This window comes from Suillus subaureus, assembly GCF_016647635.1.
Source record: "Suillus subaureus strain MN1 chromosome Unknown BJ212scaffold_10, whole genome shotgun sequence".
Taxonomy (NCBI): Eukaryota; Fungi; Basidiomycota; class Agaricomycetes; order Boletales; family Suillaceae; genus Suillus; species Suillus subaureus.
In genome coordinates this window covers 1098709-1120679 of record NW_024538566.1, presented here as the reverse complement: position 1 = coordinate 1120679, position 21971 = coordinate 1098709, and the positions used below count along the sequence as shown (strand labels likewise).

General features: G+C 44.7%; 2 protein-coding genes across 2 annotated transcripts; both read right to left on the bottom strand.

Annotated features, from left to right (window-relative positions):
- Positions 1 to 11360: 11360 nt before the first annotated feature.
- BJ212DRAFT_1479421 (uncharacterized protein) lies at positions 11361 to 11803 on the bottom strand (the record flags this gene model as incomplete). Its single annotated transcript, XM_041339874.1, has 2 exons — positions 11361 to 11573; positions 11654 to 11803. 2 exons carry the CDS (start codon positions 11801 to 11803, stop codon positions 11361 to 11363), a joined length of 363 nt encoding a protein of 120 aa, XP_041194995.1.
- A 7538-nt stretch (positions 11804 to 19341) lies between these two features.
- Positions 19342 to 19689, bottom strand: BJ212DRAFT_1210213 (uncharacterized protein; the record flags this gene model as incomplete). Its single annotated transcript, XM_041329217.1, has 1 exon — positions 19342 to 19689. A coding segment is annotated over one exon (348 nt), but the record flags the coding sequence as incomplete, so codon positions are not given.
- Between the last annotated feature and the right edge of the window lie 2282 nt (positions 19690 to 21971).

Sequence of the window (21971 nt, the reverse complement as noted above, 5' to 3'; positions counted from 1 at the left end):
TCTCTTGGTCTCATTCTCCCTGTTTTGTTGGTCTTGTTCTCTCTATCTCATTGGTCTCATTCTCCCCATCTTGACAGTCTCAATGGTCTCATCATTCTTGTTCTCTCCATCTCATCTTGTTCTCCCTGTCTTGTTGGTCTTGTGAGTCTTGTTGGTTTTGTCAGTCTTGTTGGTCTTATTGGTCTTGTTCTCCCCATCTCATCTCATTCTCCCTGTCTTGTCAGTCTCGTCCTCCCTGTCTTGTTCTCTCCTGCAGGTACACCTACCATGGGTATGTACCCGCCATGACCTGTATCCATACTCACACCCATGGCGGGTATGGGTACAGGTTGACCTCAGGACACCCACGGGTTTACCTGTGATGATCCCTACCATACTATGTCTGGGCTTCAAGTAAGTTTTGTACTACAATTTATATTTCTAGTTTGATAGCTAATCTAGTTCAAGTACTTGATCCCCACATCACTTATGAAGGTCTCCATAATGACTGTGCTGCCAATGATGAAAGTACATGGTTGCAAATTGACTCACTAAAGAATGACCTACATGCCCTGTATAAAGCTGACTATATCACTACATCCCTTGCACAGGACTGTGCACCATCTACCAGCACAGGCTGCCATACAGATGTGTCAGATGGCAGAAGGTCCCTATCAAAGGTGAACTTTACAGCAAGGTACAAGAAGCAATCAAATCTGTCAGTGGATGAATTTGAGGAGTATCTGAAGCTTCCACAAGAAGACTTTGACCTTTGCAACCCAATTCAATGGTGGGCAGGTCACCAAGCACAGTTTCCAAACTTCTCTTGACTTGCACATGATATCCTTTCAATACCTAGTGAGTACTTACTCCATGTTCCAGGTGTCTGTACTTAGTTCTCTTCTTTGTAGGATCTGCTGTTGCTGTTGAATGAGTTTTCTCTGGTGGTTGTGACATGGTTTCACTGCAGTGCACAAGTCTCAAGCCTGAGACTATCAGGACATTGATGCTCATGAAGGTGAGGCTTTGTTTGGGTTGTTTTATACCAAACAACCTCATTCATAATTGATTTACATTCCATATGTACCATACACCACCATATATATCCATATAATACTCCATACCATACCATCCACTTTATCCACCACCAATGTCATGTATGGTGTATGGGTTAGCTGTATATCATATTTATACCATATGTATATGGCCATCTACCATATATGGTATGGTGTGCAGTGTTAGAAGCTAGGATATGAAACACACTAGGAGGATATAGTAAGACACAGCAGGACGATGAGAGACAATGAACCATACCTCAGTGTTTGGAGACAACAACTGAGGTATGAAGAAACAAGATGGTGCATATTATATATGTTGTTACACATAATAAATAGAGAACAGAAAAGGAAAGTGTTATGCATTCAATGATACCGATGACAATGATAATGAATACTCAATATACCCCCACAACAAGACGTTGTTGCAATCTAGTGAGAAATGAGAGAGAGACCAGATTGGTAACAAATGAACAGCAGGTGGGGAAGACTCTTGGTAAAGATGTCAGCAACATTTTTGTGAGTGGATAACCATTCTGGTTTGAAAGTGCCTTCTTCAATGTGGATGTGGATGAAATGATATTGGAGGTCTATATGTTTGGTGCAAATGTGGTTTGTGGCCTCTTCAGACAATGTGATGGCACCTGCATTATCAGCAAATAAGCAAAGTGGTAGGGTGAGGGGTATTCTCAAGCACTTGAAGAAGGATGTGAACCAAAGACCATCTTGGATGGCAGCTGTAAGGGCCATGTACTCTGCTTCTGTGGAGAACAGTGCATGCGTAAGTTGTTTCTTTGAAGAGTGAGATACAGGTCCGCCATTGAAAAACCAAACATAGCCAGATATGGAGATATGGTCCTTGGGACAACTAGCCCAATCTGAGTTGCTGAACCCATGTAGTTCTGGGTTCACAATAGCACCCCCATAGTGCGTGTGTAAACTGATGGTACCAGCAAGAAATCAGAGGACATGTTTAGCTGAGGCATAGTGATGAAGCTCAGGTGAGCAGTTATGTTGAGCTAGTTTTGTGACGGTGACAGTAATATCCAGATGAGTGTATATTGTGAGGTAGAGTAGTTCTCCAACTAGCTTTCAGTATTCAGAGGTAAGGTTCTCAATGTGAGGATGCATGGGAAGAGTGACCAAGTTGCAACTGATCATACCATGTTCCTCAAGAAGGTAGGTGATGTAGTCCATTTTATGCATCCAAAGCTTGTGCAATGTCCTGTTGTGCTTGAACTGAATTCCCAGGTGCTTTGATACAGGACCCAGGTCAGTGATGCCAAAGTGTTGCACTATCTGACCTTTCATATGGATGAGGAAGGGATTATTGCTGGCAGCTGCAAGGCCGTTGTCAATGTGCCAGGCAATGATGCATATGATTTGTTCTCCCTCTCCATTGATGTGGTCATATATGAAGATGGCATAGTCAGCCGCAACTTGGAGGAAACCTAAGTGAGTAAGAACTTCTTGCAAAAGCTCATACCAATCATAGGCTGCCTGTTTGAGTCCATAGAGTGAGGACAAAAGGTGACAGATCAGGACACCACTGTCTGAGGAAAACTGTTCAAATCCAGGTGGTTGATGCATGTACACGTTCTCTGTTAATTTTCCCCACAGGAAGGCACATTTTGCATCAAAGGTGTCAAGTTCCCAGTCATTCCATGCTGCAAGTGTGGAGATGACGCACATGGAGGCTGCCTTAGCAACAGGTGCAAAGGTTTTTCCAAAGTCAATGCCCAGAACCTGTGAGAAGCCGTGCACCACAAGTCTGGCTTTGAAGATTGAGCCACCTTTCTGGTTCTCCTGAAACTCGAGCACCCATCTATAACCTATAGCCTTCCAACCAGCAGGGAGAGGAACAAGCTCATAGATGTTCATCTCTGACATCAAATTCATCTCCCTCTTCATTGCAGCAAGCCAAGAGTTCCAATCAGAGTGCCACATGGCCTTGTCATATAAGTTTGGGGAGATCTTCATGTTGTATCTGGCAACTTGTGGATTATGACAAGTGTCACTCTGAATGGAGATGGATGCCTGCTCTGCAACAATCAGGTTGGCGAGAATGTGGGGATAACCTACTGTCTTGGTCTCTGCATTAATGGCATTGTCATTGATGACTTTGTCATTAGCTAGGGGATGCAATGGTGCAGGAAGAAGAACAGATTGATTGGAAATGGGGATTGGAGGTATGGACATGGTATTGTTTGCAGGAGGAATACCCTGAATACAGGCCTACTGTAGGTCCCACTGGCAATTCAAACACACTGCATCAGCAGTGAGTTGCTCATGGTAGACACATCCTCATTCAGTAGGAACCTGGGAACAACCAGAATGATGAACTGGTGCAATGGGGGGAGGTTGTTAAGCAGCAGTAGGACATTGAGCAGCAGGTGGCGCAGCAGGCAGCATGGATGAACTGGTAGGATGAGCAGGTTCATCATCTTCATCGTCACTGTCAGTGACAGGAAAAGGGCAACCAATGAAAGATTTGTCAAAAATAACATTGTGAGAGTTGAAGAATGTGCCTGTGGCTGAGTCTTGGCATCACCAAACCTTGACACCAGTGTTGACATAATCACGCATTCCCAACATGTCATTGTTCTTGCCTCTTACTATGTACTGTACAGCACCTTCGCCACTCAGCCACAGATCCTCCATAGACCCATATGTACTCACTTCGCACCTTTTCTCACCTCAGCATTGTTCTATTAACTTCCACTGAGGTGAGCTCATCTTGTACTGTGTAGTTGACACACCCACTCACATGTAACCTAGTCTTTACTAGGTACTTATTAATATAGCATTGTTCCATTAACTTCCACTGAGTCTTTACTAGACTCTCCACAGGTTATGAGCCCTGGACTCTAGCTAGGCCCAGAATCAAGGAAAGTCAACAAGCTCACTGAAAAGAATCATTTATCCCCATTTGAATACTCACATCTCATAAAATATCGCAAATCAACCTGAGCATCTTTCACCATGGGAAAATATGATCACATTGTTGAATTGACGAGCACAGATGAATATCCCAGCTGGTGTTGTGGAGTAGTCCTTGTGCTACAAGGTGAAGGGTTATGGAACAATTGTAGCACTGGTACCAATCCTAATGACTTTGCAGAATATGCATCTGTGATGCCCTCACCTGTGACAGCTGAAAGTCCCACCACAGCTGAGAAGCTAGCCATGATGGATTGGATTAAAGAAGATGCGCAAACAAAGGGAATCATTTGCAGGACACTCTCACCAGTAGTCCAAGGACTTCTCAGCAAGTTGTCCACTGCCCAAGACCAATGGAATACACTCTCCATGCATTTCGGACATCTTGACATGAGTTTGCAGTTCAAGCTCCAAGCCCAGTTATTTGCTGAGAAGCTCAAAGACGCTGATGATGTCTCCTGTTACATCAGTGTCTTCAAACATGCAAGACAACACTTTGCAGAAATTGCAATCACCTTCACTAACGGGGAGGCAGTTTTCCTTCTCCTGCAAGGTCTCCCACAGATGCTGGAGTAAATGATCTTCAAACGCATGACCATGACCATGTACAGTAACTCTTCCCCTGCTCCCACCAGCACAATGAGCTCTGCTGCACCTGCTGCAGCTCCGAAAATGACCTTCACAACTGTTGCTGCTTCTCTTTCAGAAGAAGCTAATTGCATCCAGGGGGAACAGAAGCTCAATGGTTCAAGGTCAGAGTATGCCAATGTCATAGGAGCAGGCATACCTGAATCCCGGGTGAATTCCAAGACTGGCATCCACATGCACAAGTCCAACCCTAAGGGCATAGCTTGCAATAACCCAGCCTGTGCGGGGCTGCCACAGTCACTGACTCATAACCATGAACACTGCTTCCAGCCAGGTGGTGGGATGGAAGGAAAGGGCAGAGTCCCTGCCCACAGCAGAAAACCCTTCAGAAAAGATGTTGCTGCAGCTGCCACAACTGACACACCTGTGAATCCCTCATCCACATCCTCACCCAGCATGTCGAATGCAGATCTTGCATGCACCATCATCAAAGAGATTGATGATCCCTCTGACTCCTCTCCAACCACAGAAAACATAGCCTGCATAGTATGTCAAGCAATGTCAATGATTCTTGACTCTGGCACAACATCCACACTGATCACCGACTGCAAATTCTTCTGGAACTTCTCCAATGACTCTCATGTGGTTGTTAAAATGGCCAATCATGGGCAACTTCCCATATCTGGACAAGGTGACTGTGTTGCTGATCTGAATATTGGGGGCAAAATCCATCGCATTCGACTCACCAACTGCCTTCATGCTCTGGGTGCTATGATCAACCTGCTCTCCATCAGTTACATGGTAGAAAAGGGCTGGGCAGTCAATTTCTTACTGGATCTGGCACAATGCCAACTTGTGTGCCATGGAGAATTGCTTGGTGAGACCCCCATGAGCAGAAAGCTGGTCTTCCTCAACTTGCAGTTTGTTCACCTAGAGAGGGCTTCTCCTTCCCTGTCCCATGAATTGGTTGTCTTCACATGTGTTCCCATCACATGGGACCTTTGGCATGCATGGATGGGTCATCCCAGTGGCGATGCCATTAAATGCCTTCCTCTCATTGCTAAGGGTGTCAGTGTCAGTGTCACCACACCTTTGCAGCATTGTGAGTCTTGTATCATCACCAAGCATCCTTGTCAGCCTTATCCTCCCTCTGAAGAGCCAAGAGCAGCACACATGCTTGATCTCATACACTCCAACCTATGTGGCCCTCTCCCCATCACTACACCTCACGGCAAGCTCCACTTCATCGTTTTTCTCAACAACCATACCAATCTCCTGAATGTCCAACTCCTGGCCACCAAGGACCAGGCACTTGAGGCATGGAAAATCATGCTGGATGCACTGTGAAAGTTTTTAGGTCAGAATATGGTGGGGAGTTCATCAGTGGTGCATTCACATGTGCACTGCAGGAGGCGGGGATTGAGCAGCAGCTCTCCATGTCCTATGCTCACCAGCAGAATGGCATGGCTGAGTGGGCTATCCGCACCCTGGAAGGCCGGCTGTTTGCAATGCTAAAGACAGTGCACCTCTCTGCTAACTTGTGGGGTGAGGCAGTCTTAACCACATGTTATCTCTGGAATAGGACTGAGTCCCACATCCTTCCCACTGCTGGAACCACTCCCTTTGAGCTTGTCAATGGGCATCAACCTGATCTATCCCATCTTTGCATCTTTGGGTCCCAGTGCTTTGCCCGCATCCCTACAGAGCTCCAGGCCAAGCTTGGTCCCGACTCCCACCACACTATATTTGTTGGCTATCCCAAGGGGACAAAGGGCTACCACCTTCACGACAGCCACACTGGGGCTTTCTTTGTTGCTCGTGATGTCATCTTCGATGAAAACATGCCTGGTGTTGCTCACAATCACAGCTCCGACTCCGACTCTGATGGTGAGGACTCACCTTCATGCACTATGCCACCTGCTTCTTTATCACCTGCCATCCTGCCTCCTGCACCCATCCCTGCCATCCTACCTGCTCCCTGGAAGTCCACACACTCACATGTGCTCACTGAGGCAGGACGTGCCTTCACAGATGACCTTGCTGCCTCCAAGGTGTGGCTGCAGACTCTTTGTGAGGAGCACCAGTAACATGTGGGGGTAGCTCCCTTGAGTAAGGGGGTGCTGGACCAAGAAGGCACTTGAGACACCCCAACAGAAGACCTGGAGGAGATAGAGCCCAACATCAACATACCAGAAGTATTCACCAATGTGATCATCAAGGAGCAAGCAAACATTAGCATTCGCAGCAACCAGAAAAGGAACCCACTAAGTAAAGGCTACGACATGAAGATACCTCCAGCAACTTATGAGGAGGCCATGCTCCATTCAGATTGCAATGAGTGGCTCACGGCGATGAAGAAGGAGCTCGGTATCATGTCAGAAATGAAAGTCTACAAGGTCACCCCACTTCCAGAAGGATAATGAGCAATTGGCAATCACTGGGTGTTAGAATTTAAGGAAGATAACAAGGGTGGACCCATACACAAGGCATGTCTCATTGTGCAGGGTTTCTCACAAATTCCTGGCATAGATTATGGCGCTACTTTCACCCCAGTCATCAAAACAGTGTCTTTACGTCCCATCACAGCACTTGCCTGCAAACATGGATGGGTCCTCCACTCTTTTGATGCAAAGAGAGCTTTCCTGTGGGGGGTGTTAAAAGAGAAATTGTATATGAGGCAGCCAAAAGGTTTTGAAGAGGGGGATTGGTGCATGCAAGTCTGGTGTATGCTTCGCACCATCTATGGGTTGAAACAATCCACTATGGAGTGGTATGAGGAGGTACAGGCAGTAATGATGGAATTGGGCTTCTCCTGTTGTGTCATTGATCATGCAGTCTTCATCTTCAACAAAGTCATCTCAGGGACATGCATCATCTGCATTGTCAGTTTCCACATTGACGACAGACTTGGAACCTCCAGCTCACCTGCCTTCCTTACCTCTGTGAAGTGCAAAATTGACAGATGCTTCAGGATTAAGGACCTCAGTCCTATCACAAAATTCCTCAGCATACAATTTGAAAGGGACTTTGCATCTTGTCAGCTTTGGATGCACCAGGGAGAGTATATTGCTTACCTGCTCAATGAGTATGGTCTCATGGATTGCAACCCTGTCCGTCTTCCCCTCAACTCTCATCACCCTTTTGGCCAGCCGGACAACATGCATGTTAACATCAAAAACCTCCCCAGCAGATTCCACAAGCTCATCAGAGAGCTATTGTACCTTGCAGTGTGCACTTGTCCTGACATCTCATATGCGGTTAACTCCCTCACTCAACACAATTCAAACCCATCCCCTGCATATTTTGCTGCCACCAAATGACCTGTTCATTACCTTTCCAGGACTCAGAACCTCCATCTCCACTATTGGGGTGCTCAGGTGAATGAGGGACTACACACCTACTGTGACACCGACTGGGTGAGTTCACCTGAGGACCATCTCTCCATCTCCGTCTATGTCTGGTTCTTCACTGGTGGGATCATTGCACACATCTCCAAAAAGCAGACCACTCACATGCTGTCCTCTACAAAGGCTGAGTACATGGCAGTCACTCACACCATCCAAGAGGGCCTCTGGTTGAAATCCCTCCTTGTCCAGCTCCACATCCCCCTCACTCTTCCTGTCCTGATCTACATGGACAATACTAGGGCAATCTTGCTATCAATGGAGGCATGGAACCACATTCAGTCGAAGCATATTGAAAAGGGGACATTCCTACTTAAGTGGCTGCCTTCGCACATGAATACTGCAGACATTTTTACCAAAGTGCTCCCATGTCATCTCTTCAAGAAATACTTGCCTGGTCTCCAGCTGGTGTCTCACTGAGGGGGTGTGTTGACATAATCACGTATTCCCAACATGTCATTGTTCTTGCCTCTTACTATGTACTGTATAGCACCTTCACCACTCAGCCACAGATCCTACATAGACCCATATGTACTCGCTTCATGCCTTTTCTCACCTCAGCGTTGTTCTATTAACTTCCACTGAGGTGAGCTCATCTTGTACCATGTAGTTGACACACCTGCTCACATGTAACCTAGTCTTTACTAGGTACTTATTAATATAGCGTTATTCTATTAACTTCCACTGAGTCTTTACTAGACTTTCCACAACCAGGAGGATATTCCATGAACATGGCCTCTCATGAACATGGCCCCAATTTCTCCTGCAGTTTGGCAGGGATATGTACAAAACATTGAGTGCCAAAGACCTGGAGATGAGTGACATCCGGTTTCTTACCATGCAGCATCTCATAGGGCGTTGCTCCTGGAGGAAGAGAGTGAGACTCAGTGTGATTGAATAGATAAGTTGCATATATGGCTGCTTCACCCCAGAGAGAATGAGGCAAGCGAACATGATCAAGCATGGCATACATCCTGCCTTGGATCATGCAAATGACTCACTCTGCCTTACTGTTTTGCTGATGTGCATAAGGCACTGATAGTTGATATATGATGCCAGCAGCCTCAAGATCTGCAGTGAATGCAGCATTCAGGAACTCACCCCCATTGTCCAAGTGAAACACCTTCACCTGTAGTCCAGATTGGTTTTCCCACCAGGCACAAATGACTTGCCAAGCATCTAAAGCTTGATCTTTTGTGGTGAGGAGCTGAATGTTTAAGACATTCATGTAGTCATTGAGAAACACAATGAAGTACCATTTATTGTGGGGCATGATGATGGGGATCAGGCCACAGAGGTCAGAGTGAATGAGATCAAGAAACTGAGCTGCATGAGGTGTTTCCAAGGGAGGATGAGGCCTTCAGGGATGCTTCCCCATGATGCAGGATTCACATTTTGACAGGACTGAACCAGCAGACACAGTTGCACCAGTGGCAAAAAGGAGGAGTCATCAAACAGCTTCACCACTGACATGACCTAGGTGAGCATGCCATAGGTCGAGGGTCAGTGTGACATGTGTGAATGCTGAGAAGTCAGGTGGGAAAGGAGGAATGCTTGGTGTAGTGGCAGGCATCTGAGCAGATGGGACAGGCAAGAACTCAAGGTTGATATAGCACAGGTTGTTCACCATGGGAATGGCTCCAAGTTCAGTACCTCTACAGTGGCTCAAAAAACTATCTGCATGTTTTGACATTTTTCACTATCTATGATATTGTGTGAGAATGAACAAATGCCTCAAGGACATGCTTATACCACATTGTAGTATGGCTTCAGGGCTTTCATTTGAGCGCTACACCGTGGGAATCGGTGGAGATATGGTGGAGACATAAGGCTTACAAAATCATGACTCATGCGGACAGTTTTTTGAGCACATATTAAAACTATATAAATCATCATTTATGACACCATAACAATCATGCCACCATTAAATAAATTATAAAGTGGTGTCATTATGTCATTTTAAAACCATATCTAACTATACAAACCAAAAATTTCCATATGTCATGGTTATATTCACCATGAAAGCCACCCCCCCTGCTCAAAGGGATAATATCCTCTCTCTTTCCTATTCTGGCCTCTCTGCTTGTCAAATTTCCTCTAGAACTGGAGTATCCAAGTCCACTGTGGCCAAGTTCATCAAAGAAAGTCACACAGACAAGGAAAACTTCTGTGAAGGGTGTCCATCCAAGCTCACCTCTACTGATAGGAGGGCTATTATTCAATATATTACTACAGGAAAGACTGATAATGCTGTCCAAGTCACCTATTACATCAATTCCACCATCACATTCCCTGTCTCTTCACACACTGTGAGAAACATTCTCAAGACAGCTCATCTCAGGTCAGTAACAAGGAAGAAAAGGCTCTCCTCTCTATCACACATAAACAGAGATGACTAACCTTTGCCTTAGCCCATCAGAATTGGATTACATGGACTGGAAGCATGTTATATGATCATATAAGACCACAATAAATAGGATTGGGTCAGATGGCAAGGTATATATGTGAAACAAGAAGGGTGCTAGTCCTCTCTGCATATATGTGATAGAGAGGAGAGCCTTTTCTTCCTTGTTACTGACCTGAGATGAGCTGTCTTGAGAATGTTTCTCACAGTGTGTGAAGAGACAGGGAATGTGATGGTGGAATTGATGTAATAGGTGACTTGGACAGCATTATCAGTCTTTCCTGTAGTAATATATTGAATAATAGCCCTCCTATCAGTAGAGGTGAGCTTGGATGGACACCCTTCACAGAAGTTTTCCTTGTCTGTGTGACTTTCTTTGATGAACTTGGCCACAGTGGACTTGGATACTCCAGTTCTAGAGGAAATTTGACAAGCAGAGAGGCCAGAATAGGAAAGAGAGAGGATATTATCCCTTTGAGCAGGGGGGGTGGCTTTCATGGTGAATATAACCATGACATATGGAAATTTTTGGTTTGTATAGTTAGATATGGTTTTAAAATGACATAATGACACCACTTTATAATTTATTTAATGGTGGCATGATTGTTATGGTGTCATAAATGATGATTTATATAGTTTTAATATGTGCTCAAAAAACTGTCCGCATGAGTCATGATTTTGTAAGCCTTATGTCTCCACCATATCTCCACCGATTCCCACGGTGTAGCGCTCAAATGAAAGCCCTGAAGCCATACTACAATGTGGTATAAGCATGTCCTTGAGGCATTTGTTCATTCTCACACAATATCATAGATAGTGAAAAATGTCAAAACATGCAGACAGTTTTTTGAGCCACTGTATATATGAGCTCACACTGAGGTGGAGACACCTGAAAGACACAGTCCCAGCCCTTACTAGCATCCAACCCACTGATAGTAGGTTTAACATTGCCAAAGGTGTGTGCAAGCAGTTTGTGAGGCAAACATGGTGTTAGTTGCTGCCTATGGTCAGAATAGCAACACAATCCCCATGACCTGATGTGCTCAAACTACTGTGATTAGCAGTGCAAACGGTGACTGCATCAGCCATAGAATACAACCAGAAGTACGAGTGATCCTGGACAAGAGTGGTGGTAGTTCCAGAATCAAGGATGGTGTTGAATCCTGCAGCAACAATGCAGAATAGGATTGCAGTGTCCACTGGCTGGGATTCCTCATTTGGCACTTCAACAATGGATGCACAAGAGAGATCTGCTAGGAAAGATTCAGCTGCCACCTCAGTACCTGCGAATGCAGTAAGGAGGGAGGTGGTGCAGCAGCCACCAGTTTAGGGGGAGGAGGAGGAGCAACTGTAGAAGCAGCTGTCTCTTTCTCCTTCTTCTTCCCCTTCATCCAGGGGGCTTGTCCTTCCATGCCACTACCTGTTACAACCATGTACACCCCTATTCATTTCTCCTCTATTACCATGTATTACATCACAAGCCACATGATGCCACCACTAGACACTTATCTCTGACTCATGTCTTGTATTACATCACAACTGCAACTGCTGTTGCTAGATGATCTATTCTTACTATCGCTTATGCACTTCTTATCTCTGACTCCTTCTGTTCTCACACCTGCCCTAAAGCACAGTAGCTTACTATAAATAGGCCTCCTGTATGCTTTAGTTCTTCACTTTAATCTTACTAGGTTTTACCCTGAATATCCTTTGCTTGAGACCTCCAATCTCTTGTCATCTGAATTGTACTTTAAGTCAAAGGCACTCCCTTCAACTTAGCTTACACTGAATGCTTGACTTATTGTCCTGCATAGAATCTCAACAGAAGTCCCTGACTCTTATTGAGTCATCTGTTGTTAGAACTACCCTAGTTTGTAACAAAAGATTAAAGTCATTATCGAACCTCCATCCAGGGAGGCCCCAGTAGCTCAAAGCAAGACAACCCCTTGGGTTAGAAAGTATTGGTGGGAGACTGACCCAAATGACATCCCCACAGAACCAGAAGAAGAAGAATATCATGAGGCCGAAGGTCTGGATATCACAGAGAACAGAGAGAGACGAATCCCATCCCCTGTAACCACAGAACCTGACCATCATTCAACTACATCAGTAGACGAATTCCCAGAAGAACAACCACCCTGAAATCTTTCTGCACATCCTAGTATCAGAATGTCCAGCTCTTCATCTGAACTTAAAGCCAGAACACTGAAAGACTACGACAGGAGCCCTGACCACGCATTAAGATGGTTATTTTCAGTAAAAGCATACTTTGCTGTTAACTCATCGGTTTACAATACCAACAAAAAGAAAGTCACTACCACACTTGCGTATATGACAAAAGACAGTGCCATGGGTTGGGCGCTGATGTTCTACACCAAAGTTGATAACTCTACCTCAAAATCTTATGGAACCTTTGCGAACTTCGAAACCAAGTTCAAAGAAGCATTTCGCGCCAGCAGATGCTGTTGGTACAGCTATGAATAAGCTCTGAACCTTGAAGCAGACAGGCGACCTCACCTCCTATATCACTAGTTTCAGGACCCTTGCTGCACAAGCCAATGTAAAGCAAGATGCCATCCTGATTACGTTCTTCAATGACAGACTCAAGAAGGGAATCGGTAATGCCATTTATCAAATGGAAACCATCCCTACTGACTTCAACAAGTATGTCCAAGCCACAATAAGACTTGACTGGTAACTGGCAACAGTGGTGCAATCTTCCTGTAACAACAATCACACAACCACAAAGCCTACCAGTCAACACTATATTCCCAGACCCTCCATTGATCACCATGACCCAAATGCTATGGAAGTCAACTATCTCACTGAGGAAGAGAAGAATGAACACTACCAGAATGGCAAGTGTTTCAACTGTCACCAGAAGGGCCACATTTCCCGTAATTGTCCCAAGAAAAAGAACTGGCAAAGCCCCTGTGTGTCGCACCGAGCCAGCCGAAGAAGATGAAGAAGAAGTCTGTCATATCAACGAGGATTTTTGATGTGGAAGACTGGATCGATGTCAGTATCTTCCAATGTACCTATTAGACTTGTTCAGGGTGTAGGAATCAGAAAGGAACTTCATGTCCCTATTTCCCTTATCTCCAAAACTCGCCTGAAAACCATTGAAACAACCGCTGTCATTGATTCCAGAGCTGCTGGAACTTTCATCTCCGAAGATTTTGTTAAACTCCACAAGATTTGAATGCATAAACTCACAAAACCATTTCGAGTAACCACAGCAGATGGAAGTTATGTGAAAGGAGGCACAATCACCCACTACTGCATCCTCATCATGAAAATCAATGAATGATCCATGCTTGGAAAATTCAACATCACGAAACTTAGTCATCGTGATCAGATCTTGCTAGGAATCCCTTGGCTGCGTGCCATGGATCCAATCATTCAGTGGAAAGCCAAAACTTTAGAACTCTCTTGAACCGAGAAGAGTGATCTGATAGAAGAAGATGTTGACACTGAATGAAAGAAGAACAGTCTTCCCCCTCTCTTTCAGAAAACCATTGAAACCCCAGTTGATAAAATGTGGAAGAACTCCCATTTAAAGAAAGAAGAGGTCCCAGTTGTAGTGCTGCTGAAGGTGCCTCCTGTGCTACCCGTGCCAGAACCACTCCCCCAAGCTATGATTGAAGAAATCCCTGATGAAGAAGCACCCCCAGTTTTACCCAACCTTGACCCCATCCCTGACAATGACGGCCCTTTTGATACCAAAAACGATGTATGGACTTCAGACTATGCACCACCTGTATGCGAACTCACTATGTACCACCTTGATGACAATGAATTTTTGGTTGAGTACCCCGCTGATACTACTGAACTCCAGGTCATTACCAATATTTCCATGGACACTCTGTTAACCAAAGATGGTACCAGTGCTGCTGAACAGAAACCCACGATCACATCCTTGTCATGGCCCACCAAATATGTCAAAACCAGTAACAAAGCTCAACAGTTTGCATTAGCAGCTGGGCTTGAACAGAAGAAGAAATAATTTGAAGAACTTGTCCCATCTTACCTTCATGACTTCGCCAACATCTTTGCTAAAAACGGACTAAATCAGCTACCCCCAGAACATCCTGGGATTGACCATTGAATTGATACCAAACCTGGTTTTGTCCCAAAAACGTCCAAGGTCTACCCATTGTCAGAAGCAGAATGAACCGCTGTCAAAGCATTCATCAATGAAAACATACAGAAAGGATTCATCTCTGAATCAAAATCACCACAAGCCAGTGGATTCTTCTTTGTCAGAAAGAAAAGTGGCGACCTACACCCTTGTCAGGACTACCGGTATATCAACAATTGGACGGTGAAGAACACATATCCTCTCCCACTCCCATTGACCTTGGTAGCTCAATTACATGGCACCAAGTATTTCACAAAGATGGACATTTGTTCCGGATATAATAACATCCGGATCCACCCCAACGATCATTGGAAAGCAGCATTTACCACTAAGTATGGTCTCTTCAAACCTAATGTCATGTTCTTTGGTCTTTGCAACTCACCCACTACCTTTCAGGCATATATGAATCGAACCTTCCAGCAGGAAATCAATGAAGGATGGCTGGTTATTTACATGGACGATATCCTTATCTTTTCAAATGACCTCCCTTCCCACCATGCTCGAACTCGTCGCGTCTTAGAACAAATCCGCAAAGAATGACTATTCTTGAAACCAGAAAAGTGCACCTTTGACACTGAAGAAGTTGAATACTTAGGTATGATCATCCGTCCTGGATGCATTGCAATGGATGTCGCAAAAACCGATGGTATTCGTGATTGGCCTGTCCCTACCACAGTGAAGGAAGTTCAGTTGTTCCTTGGATTTTGCAATTTCTATCGCAATTTTGTCCTTCATTATTCTGATATCACTAGACCCTTGATCAACCTCACCAAGAAAGACATGGTATTCTATTGGTTGGATCCATGTGCCTCTGCATTTACCATGCTCAAGGAATGCTTCCTGAAGCAACCTGTCTTGTGGAACCCCGATCCTACCAAGCAGTTTGCCGTCACCACTGACACCTTGCTCATCGCTACTGGAGCAGTTTTACTACAGACTGATGAAAATGGAGTCTATCATCCATGTGGATATCTCTCTCAAACCCTGAACCCAGCCGAAAGGAATTATCAGATCTTTGATCATGAACTTCTTGCTGTTATTCGTGCCCTCACTGAATGGCACCATTACCTTGAAGGAAATCCTCATCCAGTCATTATCTTTACGGATCATAAAAATTTGCTTTACTTCTGTACTGCACAGAAATTGACTCATCGCCAAGCACATTGGCAACTCCTCCTATCCTGTTATGACATCGAACTCCATCACATTGCTGGAACTAAACTTGCCACCCCCAATGCCCTCTCGTGACGTCCTGATCATGGAACTGGACACAGTGACAATGATGATGTTACTCTCCTCCCTGACTCTATGTTTGTACGGCTTCTTGATGTGGAACTTATGACCACACTCGCAAACCCAGACCCTACTGATCCCAACCCAATCTTCCAAGCTGCTGCAGATGCCCTTGATGGCCTATCACTTCCCCGCATGAAATTTGCATTTGCTGATTGGACAATTAAAGAGGACATCCTGTATTACAAAGATCATGCCTATGTCTGACCTGCTGGGAGACGCCTTATTCTTGAACATTGTCATGACCATGCTTCCACTGGTCATCCTGGCTGTTTTAAAATGGAAGAGCTTGTCAAACATGACTTTTGGTGGCCTTCTATGGGCTCCTATATCCAGAAATACGTTGACAGTTGCGCTCTTTGCCAGCAAATGAAATCCAATACACACCCTGTAACTCCCCCACTCGTCCCTATCCCCTCCATCACCTCTGCCCCCTTTGCCCAGGTCTCTGTTGATCTAATCACTGATCTCCCCATGTGCACAGGTTTTGACTCTGTCATGGTCATGGTTGACCATGGCCTTATGAAGGGGGTAATTCTGATCCCTTGCACAAAAACCATCACTTCTGAAGGAGTTGCCTCGAAGTTTTTCAAACATGTCTATCACCACTTTGGTCTCCATGAGAAAGTCATATCTGATTGAGGACTGCAGTTTGTATCAAAGTTCTCAAAAGCTCTTGCTAAGCTCTTAAAATATGATATCGCCACATCCACCGCTTATCACCCTTAGACTGATGGACAGACTGAACGTCTCAACCAGGAACTCAAGACTTATCTCTGCATTTATTGCTGCAATCACCCAGAAGATTGGGTAGAGCACCTCCCTATGGCTGAGTTTGTCCATAATCATCAAAAACACAACTCTCCAAATGCATCCCCATTCTTCCTTATGATGGGATATGAACCCAGAGCTCTCCCACACACTCTCCCAGATTCCACTGTACCTGCTGCAGAAGATCAATTGCACCTACTTCAGAAATCAAGAGAAGAAGCACTCTCTTGTCGCAACCTTGCTATGCAACAAATGGCAGAATGAACACACAGACAGAAGTACCAACCGTGGAAAATAGGAGATAAGGTTTGGTTATCAGGAAAGAACTTGATTACGCAATTACCATCACGAAAGCTTGCGCCAAAGCAATATGGCCCTTTTCCTATCATTGCTGTGCTATCACCCATCACGTTCACACTCCAACTACCACCACAATGGAGAGTTCACCCTACATTCCATGCTTCTGAATTATCATCCTATCATGAGACAGAAATTCATGGCCCGAACTTCCACAATCCTCCCCCAGATATCATCGATAACAAAGAAGAATACAAGATTGATGTGATCTTATTGCACAAAGGAACGGGTAAATGAAGACACTATCTAGTATCCTGGAAAGGATACTCCTCTGCCAGTAACGAATGGATTCCAGAAGAGAACCTCAGCAATGCCACTAATGTCCTCTCTGCATATAAAAAGACCCATCGATTGTAATCTTAAAAACAATGTCTCTTGAACACTTACACCTCTGCATCCAATGCATTGAAGAACTCACTGCTGCTATGAACACTGTATCTGAGAACATCGTTCACCCATTATCCCTTATCAACTACCAGACTGCCACCATCACTAACCTTGCTGCCATTGAAAACATGCCTTCCCCAGTCACTTCCCCACCATTAACCAACTCTACCCTAACCAGTGACTCCACCCTCACTGATTACTTCACAATCATTGATCAAATCGAGACCAGTGCCTTGTTTGAATCTGCCATCACATCCCAACAATATGCTATTGAGATAGATTGTCTCCTAGGAGAAAGAGGGGCAATTTCTAGCAGACTTATTATCTGAATCATCAGAGATGCTAGCCTTATCAAGTGCACCACTAACCTTCTCAACGATGACCGTCACAAGACCATCTTCTGCCACCTTCATATACATATTCGTAATACTGCAATCCATCTGCTGCCTGATGATACTAAGGAAGCTATCAGAGAGGCTATCCACATTGTCACTGAATGGATCGCTACAAACCCAGTCGCACGACCCCCATCCCCACATATTGCCATTCCAGTCCCACTGCCAGTTATTCTGACAGCTACCACTGAGCATTCAGATGATAATATCCCTCCTATTGCTGTACTTGACATACCAGCTTCTCCATCTCCTACCTCCATCGCACCCACTACACGTCAGTACCCCATCTGGCATAGATCCGCCCGCATTGCCAAGTGAACTGCATCAGCTTCCCCACACAGAAACCATAAGTGACAATCTAGATCCCCATCTCCACCTGCACAGTCATCCACTGTCACCACCATAAAGACAGCAACCACTGATAATGTTGTATGTCACAACTGTCGTGTCGCCAGGCAGCATCACAAGAACTGTCCAGCATACTATTGCCAGGTTTGCAAAGAGTATGCACCTGGACATCTATCAGTCTTTTGTAAAGACTTGAAAGGAGAAGTGGTCATCCCATTGGTTTGGACTGACACTGGTTTCTACAAAGCCCTCGCTTGTTGGGAGATCGAGCAGGACGCCATTTACCATGCCGCCGAGATGGCTGATAAGTCATCATATACCATTACAGAGGAGCAAAACAACTTGCTGGACTCTAACTATGACGCTGACCCTGTCTATTGGGCCAATCAGGATAACTACAGTCAGTGACTTTGTCTCTAAATGAGGGGTAATGTTACAACCATGTACACCCCTATTCATTTCTCCTCTATTACCATGTATTATATCATGAGCCGCATGATGCTGCCACTAGACACTTATCTCTGACTCATGTCTTGTATTACATCACAACCACAACTGCCATTGCTAGATGATCTATTCTTACTATCACTTACGCACTTCTTATCTCTGACTCCTTCTGTTCTCACACCTGCCCTAAAGCACAGTAGCTTACTATAAATAGGCCTCCTGTATACTTTAGTTCTTCACTTTAATCTTACTAGGTTTTACCCTGAATATCCTTCACTTGAGACCTCCAATCTCTTGTCATCCAAATTGTACTTTAAGTCAAAGGCACTCCCTTCAAATTAGCTTACACTGAATGCTTGACTTATCATCCTGTATAGAATCTCAACAGAAGTCCCTGACTCTTATTGAGTCATCTGTTGTTAGAACTACCCTAGTTTGTAACACTACCCTTCTGATAACAATGTGCGTGGTCGTGGTCTCCCTTGTTGCAGCCAACTGTGGTGCAAAAGATACCCTCAGGATTGTGATAATGTTTTTGTAGGCTGGTGATGGAGTTAATGTTCCCAGTGGATGAAGAGGTAGTGGTTGCTGCATGGGCATATTCAGATCCTGGAGCTCCTCTAGCAAGGATGCATTCATTGAGGATGTGAGCAGCTTCTGCAGAGATGTGAGCAACACAGGTGTCAAATGTGGAGGCTGAGGGAAGGGAGGATGCAGATCCTGCAGTGGCAGCTCCAGTAGCTATAGATGCAGATACAGTAGTAGTGGTGGTGGTGGTGACAGCTTGAGTAGCAATGGGGAGAGTCAACATTAGGAGAGCCTTGAACTGGGGCCATATCCCAGTATGAGGTAAACCACATAGAAGTTGAAACACTGCTTCAGTGTCAGTGTAAACCACCCCCATGCAAAGCATCCATTCATGAAGTACAGAGTGTTGCCCCACATAGTTTGAGGCATCAGTGGCATCCTTCATCTGCAGCACATATATGCTTTGACAGATGACATGTTGTAACCCCATGTCCACCCAGTCAAAGTGGTCCTCTAGGATCTTCCAGGCATCACAAGCAGCCACCTTATGACTGGTTGAAATAAGCTGTTGGATGGAGGTAGAAAGGCAATGGGTGATGATAGACTTGGCCTTAAGGTCATTTATGAGCCATTCACAAATGACCTTCATCTCGTCAACTGTAGGTGCCAAAGGGTTCGCCACTGTAGGCTTGAAAGATGCATTGCCCAAAACATCATCAGGATCCACAGTATCCATGACATGGCACCACTGGTCCTCAATACTGAGGGCATAGATCACCTCATGTTTCCATGCAAAGTGTGTATCTGGACCTGTCAATTCCGGAATGTGATCAAGCTTCCTCATGTCAAAGGAAGTTGGGGGGGAGTCTCTTCAATAGAGGAGGGTTACAGCGAGTTGCTGTGAGAACGGCACATGTTGGTATGTAGCTTGATATGATTTCTGTCAGAAATCACAGCTCATAACCTGTTAGAAGCTAGGACACAAAACACGCTCAGTGTTTGGAGACAATGACTCAATAGTATTAATACCTAGGATATGAAACATGCTAGGAGGATATAGTAAGACATGGCAGGACAATGAGAGACAATGAACCATACCTCAGTGTTTGGAGACAATGACTGAGGTATGAAGGAATGAGACAGTGCATATTATATATGTTGTTACATGTGATAAATAGAGAACAGAAAAGGAAAGTGTTATGCATTCAATGACACTGATGACAATGATGATGAATACTCAATATGCAGCCCTACTTAAAATTTGATGGCAGGGAAGGTAAATGAATACTTTACAAGGCCCAGGCCAGATGTAATCATCTTTTTGTGTTGTTGTGTAGTAATGGACAAAGTGATTCAATGGGGTGTTGTGGTGCAATGAGTGTTTAATGACTGCAGGTGTATTATACATGTTTTATGCCTATATAATAGTTTATATAACGCCGTATGTTGATCTGCAAAAAAATCTGGTGCAAAACGGTCAAGGGAGCACCTTATATGTGAGCTTGCTGTGACAGACAGTGAAGATGAAGGTTTATGGGACTTGCCAAACATTGTCAGGGCCAGGAACGTCACATTGCTGACAGGAATGATATTAATAGCCTGCCGGGATATTGCTGAGGTACCTTGTGACTAATCAGTGCCGACTGCTGTTGATTTTTGATAAGTGCCCATGCTAAATACCCAGCAATCACTATCCATCCAAGTGCTATATCCCTGTATCTACCTGTACTTAGAGGCACCCAGGCAACCAACATCCACCTCTAATTACAAAGGTTATGTGGCAGTCACAAGTGAGGCAAGTACATACAGCTCAGAGTTACTAATGCTTCAGTCCATTGCTCTACTAGCACAAGACTGAAGGTGAGACATTCACTTATATGTCATATTCATTTCTCACTCTACTGTAGTATACACTCTTTTCATTAGTCTTCACCCAAGTCCATCTGCTTGTTCCCTGCGTGCCTTTCTACCAAAACAGAATTTCAAGCTCTCCTGGAGGATCCCGGGTGCGTGTTCATTAGGAAGTTCAGATGGCAGACCTTGGCGTGCAACGAGGACTACAGGCCCTGAGGAAGCAAAGCATGTGTTGGAAGGTATGCCCCCTGTTTGTGAATTATGGTCTTTATAAGTTTATCCTAGATCTTGGATTGCAATCTCGTCGACATATTCTCATTCACAGGTTCTATTAGATTCTTCTATCTTGTTCTCAGTCTTTCATCACTTCCAGGGAATGTTATGTCAGGGCTTGTGTTCTCCTGCCTTTTGGATTTATGTACACTCTTTTAAAATACACTGTTATCCTTTTTAACCCACTTTGATATAGACCGTGATTGATGTGGGGCCCCTGGAATGTTTTGAGAGCCGAACCAACTGGATTCAAGCTCAAGACAATGCTGACTGGCTTCTGTCAAGTGCCTTCTGTCAGGTGCAAGCACAGCCCTTCATTTAGATATTTGAGCAGGTTTGACAGGGAACTGCAGCAGTGTCGCATGTCTTAGCTCTCGATATGTTAGGACCAGACACTTTTTGTTTCACTTCACACATCTCGCTGAAACTGGCCAGTACTCATGTGTCATGGTGTAGTGATAGTCTCCCCCTCTTAGTAGAGGGAAGATAATCTTTCCTTCCCAATTAGGTGCAGACGCCATCTCTCATCGCACCAAGCATCCCTCTCGCATTGTCTTCAGCATTGAGCACCCTGTGATAGACATTTCTTGTACTGGCTCACCCCCTAGTACAACTCAATACACTCCTGGGTCATTCTTAAAGTGTTCTAAAATATGACGACCTCCAAATACTACAGTGCACCTTGAAGTCAGTTAAGTCTCAGGCAAAGGTGTGAAGTAACAACTGTATGTGCATCATCTACTGAGGTGCAATTAGGAATTAGATCTACTACATGAAGCTCGAGCAGCCCACCATCACCTGGCTAAA